General features: G+C 24.9%; 4 protein-coding genes across 4 annotated transcripts in view, besides 7 other annotated features; 2 read left to right on the top strand and 2 right to left on the bottom strand.

The window, feature by feature from the left end:
- Positions 1-51, bottom strand: part of EDI_260740 (coatomer subunit delta, putative) — a gene marked incomplete at both ends in the record, with an annotated part of 851 nt that extends 800 nt beyond the window's left edge. Inside the window, one exon of the mRNA XM_001738115.1 lies at positions 45-51. Coding sequence (XP_001738167.1) covers positions 45-51 — 7 coding nt within the window. The remainder of the gene's footprint in view (positions 1-44) is intronic.
- A 3-nt stretch (positions 52-54) lies between these two features.
- Positions 55-118: a sequence feature (AT_rich).
- Positions 119-227: 109 nt separating this feature from the next.
- EDI_260730 (60S ribosomal protein L27A-3) lies at positions 228-792 on the top strand (the record flags this gene model as incomplete). Its single annotated transcript, XM_001738114.1, has 3 exons — positions 228-230; positions 288-317; positions 346-792. The coding sequence occupies 3 exons, from the start codon at positions 228-230 to the stop codon at positions 790-792; spliced, it is 480 nt and encodes a 159-aa protein (XP_001738166.1).
- Positions 243-263: a sequence feature (AT_rich).
- A 147-nt stretch (positions 793-939) lies between the features above and the next one.
- Positions 940-1,674, top strand: EDI_260720 (rab17, putative; the record flags this gene model as incomplete). The annotated part of the gene is made up of 3 exons (XM_001738113.1): positions 940-942; positions 994-1,110; positions 1,156-1,674. The coding sequence occupies 3 exons, from the start codon at positions 940-942 to the stop codon at positions 1,672-1,674; spliced, it is 639 nt and encodes a 212-aa protein (XP_001738165.1).
- Positions 1,675-1,713: 39 nt separating this feature from the next.
- Positions 1,714-1,858: a sequence feature (AT_rich).
- Positions 1,859-2,025: 167 nt separating this feature from the next.
- Positions 2,026-2,161: a sequence feature (AT_rich).
- An 89-nt stretch (positions 2,162-2,250) lies between these two features.
- Positions 2,251-2,300: a sequence feature (AT_rich).
- A 422-nt stretch (positions 2,301-2,722) lies between these two features.
- Positions 2,723-2,753: a sequence feature (AT_rich).
- A 275-nt stretch (positions 2,754-3,028) lies between these two features.
- Positions 3,029-3,081: a sequence feature (AT_rich).
- A 172-nt stretch (positions 3,082-3,253) lies between these two features.
- On the bottom strand, positions 3,254-4,469 carry EDI_260710 (uncharacterized protein; the record flags this gene model as incomplete). Its single annotated transcript, XM_001738112.1, has 2 exons — positions 3,254-4,370; positions 4,426-4,469. The coding sequence occupies 2 exons, from the start codon at positions 4,467-4,469 to the stop codon at positions 3,254-3,256; spliced, it is 1,161 nt and encodes a 386-aa protein (XP_001738164.1).
- Positions 4,470-4,473: the final 4 nt, after the last annotated feature.

Raw genomic sequence — 4,473 nt, 5'->3', positions numbered from 1 at the left:
GTATTCTTTCTCTTTTCCATTCATAATTTATATTTCTTTTTAACTGCACATTCCAATATTTTTTAGTAAATTTAATTTAGATAAAAATAATGTATTATAGGAAAATAATTATTATAATGAAAGAACATTAAATAATGGTTCAAGTAAAATTAAAAGTAATTATAATAAGGGTTAGAGAAACTAAAAAATAATTAAGGGAAACTGATAAAGTTGCAAAGGAATCTTAAATGGTTTGTAACACGATATAATTTATAAATTATAATGAGAAAAATGGTTAAAAAGAAAAGATTGTACCATATCAAATTTTTTCTTTTAATGTAGTAAAAAGAAGTACTAATTAACTAGGCCACTAGATTCAGACAAACTCGTAGAAGAAGAGGACATGTTTCAATGGGTTATGGTCGTATTGGAAAACACAGAAAGCAAAGAGGAGGAAGAGGAAATGCTGGTGGACAACATCATAGAAAGACTTGGTTCACTACATTCCATCCAGACTACTTTGGAAAACATGGAATGAGAGTATTCCATCTTAAGGCTAATAAATATTATTGCCCAAGCATTAATGTAGATTCATTATGGAGTCTTGTTGGTAAAGACGTTCAAGCACAATATAAAAATGCTAAAGTAGGAGAAGAAGTTCCAGTTATTGACTGTGTAAAACATGGTTATTTCAAGGTTCTTGGTAAAGGATTCCTTCCAAAACAACCAGTCATTGTCAGAGCTAGATATTTCAGTGAAAAAGCTCAACAAAAGATTAAAGCTGTTGGAGGAGCATGCGAACTTACTGCTTAATTGAGATAATTTGAAAAGAAGACTAAAAAACGTTTTATTTTGCATTTACTCAAAAAAAGAAATAATGTCTAAAACAAAAAAGAATATTTATTTAAGATTTCTAAGTAAATAAAAAATTAAAAGTTCTGAACTAAAAAACCAGAAAATATGGTTTGTATTTGTTATATAATTTATTTTCCATATTGAAAATTCACAATTCAGGAAGAGTCAGATTCAATAAGACTAAAAATTATTGTTGTTGGTGATCCTTCAAGTGGAAAGACTAGTTCTATTCATCAATTTTGTGATGGGATTTTTGATAACAATTATCAACCAACTGTTTGTATTTATTTTATTGTTTAAGAAAGAGACTAACTAATACAGATTGGTGTGGAGTTTTCATCTAAGTTTATTTCTATTGATGGAAAATCTGTTGAATTAAGACTTTGGGATATTGCAGGACAAGATCATTATGCAGGGATGAGTAGAGTATATTATAATGGTGCATTAGGTGCTATTGTTATGTGTGATGTTACAAATAAAAATTCTATTGAGGGTGCAATGAAATGGAAGGCTAATATTGATGATAGAGTTTTATTTAATAACGAAAAAATTTCTGTTTTACTTGTCGGGAATAAAACAGATTTAATTCAAGACGAAGCACAACTAAAAGCAATCCAGAATCAATTAAGAGAAATTTCAGCATCAAATGGATTTATAGGTTATATACTAACTTCAGCAAGGACCTGTCATAATTTAGAAGAGTCAATGATTCGTATTGCTAAGTTTATTATCACTAAATATGGTCCATTATTAGACAATTTTCAACCAGAAAAAAAAACCCCAAATATAGATTTGATGCAATTTCCAGAGACAAAGAAATTAGATGGTTGTTGTCATTAAATAAATTGTTATTACATGAGCTATGAAATGATGTTATAGATAAATATTATATTTTATAATATTTTAATTTATTTTTTTAATTATTTAAAATAATTTATAATAACAATAAATAATATAAAAAATATTGTTATATAAATATAAATTAAATTTTATTATTTAGATTGATAATATTATTACAATAAATCATTGTTAATGTTTAAGATAATACAATAAAATAACAGTGAAATATAATAACTTGAATTATTAGATTATTTAGAATAGAGATTATTAATTTAATACTATCTCTATTATTTATTAAGACAATAATTGTTAATAATCTTACTATGAAAAATGATAACAAAAATCAAATAGTATAATTATTTATAAAAGAATAATAATATTATTCATCTTATAATCAAATTTATATATATTTAAATATTTAAATAAAAATATTATGATAATTAAGAAAATTAAAATATAATTTTTGACAATTAAAGAATATTAATAACAAAAAGATTAGACCTACTGTTAGTTTACTGATTGGGTTGAATATTATTTGATTAGTATTATGTTTCCTTTTGCCTTTAATGATAATTCTTTAAAAAATTAAAAATTTAAATAAAAGACTATAATAATATTTTATAATTGCAACTTTATTTAATGGTTTTTTTTTCTTATAACTTATTCCATAAAAATTATTCGTTATGAAAAATTTTGAATTCTTCTGAAAAATAAAAATACTCACCTAAAATAATATTTATAGAAAATAGATAGAAAATGGGAAAGATATGAAAACAAAACCAAAAAAAGGAGTCTTTCTCTTTTGAACTTTTTTACAAATTTTTTGGATAAGAAACTTAAAAAAGTTGTTTTATCAAATAATGAACAAGAAAGCACACCACTGTTCATTATTAACTACTGAATCACCACAACTCTTTTCTACAAAAGAAGTACTTATTTCTCCAAGAATTTATCTTTTAAGTTTTCCAAGTTGGGAATTTCCTTCTCCACTAACATCATTAGAAACAATAAAAGAATAACTATTTCCAAACCATTTCAACCATCAGCGTTTAATAAATTAAATTTCTTAATTAATAAATCAAAAGCAGGAAAGATTACTCCTCAGTTAAACTACCTATAGATTTAATGTTTGACATAAATGATGTCTAAAGTATTTTTGATGTCGTGTTATATTCTAATGCACTAGTCATGAAACTATATGAATGTATTTTAAAATTATAAAAGAAACATTGAGAGTTAAAAGAAATTTTTTGTTCTCAAAACATTACTTTCACTACTGAATGGAATTCAAACACAACTTCTAACATACCTCAAAACATGATGTTGTTATTTTGCTTATATTTTATAATGAGAGTATAAAAAATTTTAACTTTTCTAAAAAAATAACCAATTAATTTATTTAATAAAGACCATTACTGGTTCAACAAAAAGCAAAGAGTTTAATTCTCCAAGGTAGTTGTGAGTTAGTGCAGCGAAATAATGAATATATCAATACTTGATATTAAAAAATTGACTTAAAAATTTTATTCTCAAACTTTTTTCAAAAATAAAAATATGAATAACAATGAATGTGTTTGAATTACTTTTTAATTTGCTTATTTTTCTTTTGACTAATTAATGGAAGGAACCTTGCTTCGAAATACAAGTTAACATTGGCTTTATGACCAATAACATCTTTATTTTTGTACTCAATCCAAACAAATAATTTCTTTCTTCTTAACAAAGAAATTTGTTTTTCATTAGAAATAGTTTTAAAGAAGTGGAAGTATTTACCTCCTTCTCCAATATCTTTATTCCATTGAACTTGAACTCTTTTATCTTCACTTGCGCCTATATAAAGGTTCATATCAAAAGTAAGAATTTGTTCATGATATCCTACAATTTGATTTATTTGAGTTTTACTCACCTTAAACTCAATAAACATTTCTTTCATACTAAAGAATTGTGGAGTTTTAACATCAAGTTCTAATGTTGGTTCTTTTTGTTCTTTTAAATACTTCCATGTTGTAGAATAATTAGATAAAGCAGCCCTTGAATATGCAGACATATCCATCATAATTTTTCCAACAACATTTTTATTTTTAAACTTTTCATTCAACATTCCTGAAAGTATTCTCAATGAAACATCACTTAAAGTATCATCTTCATTATATAACTTAATCTCTTCTTTCTCATCAGGAACAAGCAAATCATCTCTAATAACAATACCTTTCATTTTCTTAAAACTATTTACTGCATACTCTAATGACTCAATATCTTTATAAAATAATAACATATTTCTCCAATCAACTCTAACTTGTTTGCAATTATATTTCGTTCTCTTTAAGAACCTCACAATAGAGTCATATGCAATATCACTAATTTGAGTTAAATGAATAATCATTGTTTTTTCATTAAATTCATTGTCATACACAATTACGTTTATAACAAATTCATATTCTTGATCCTTAGGATGGAACATTTCTTTGTATTGTGTTAATGTATCATACACCGTTGGAACACATAATATCGGTGGACAATCAACTTTCTTTCCAAGCATTAAACGTACTTGTTTTTGAATAAGACCAGTACTTACATTAATTTTATAATACGTACACAAATATGTCAATAAAAGATTACATAATTGATTCATTGGTAATAATGACAATGTACTTTGTTCTGGATTTGTTGCAAAATCAATAACAGTATTTTCTATACTTTACTTACTTTACCACAGCATCATATAAACATAACATCCATAATGGAAATCACTTTCTTTCTCTAATGAGCTTCTTTCTTCGTGTGTCTTGATACATCTCA

Source organism: Entamoeba dispar, genomic scaffold, assembly GCF_000209125.1.
Source record: "Entamoeba dispar SAW760 scf_1105229461103 genomic scaffold, whole genome shotgun sequence".
Lineage (NCBI taxonomy): Eukaryota > Evosea > Mastigamoebida > Endamoebidae > Entamoeba > Entamoeba dispar.
The sequence above is the reverse complement of the archived record's forward strand: the minus strand, read 5'-3'. Positions and strand labels throughout refer to the sequence as shown.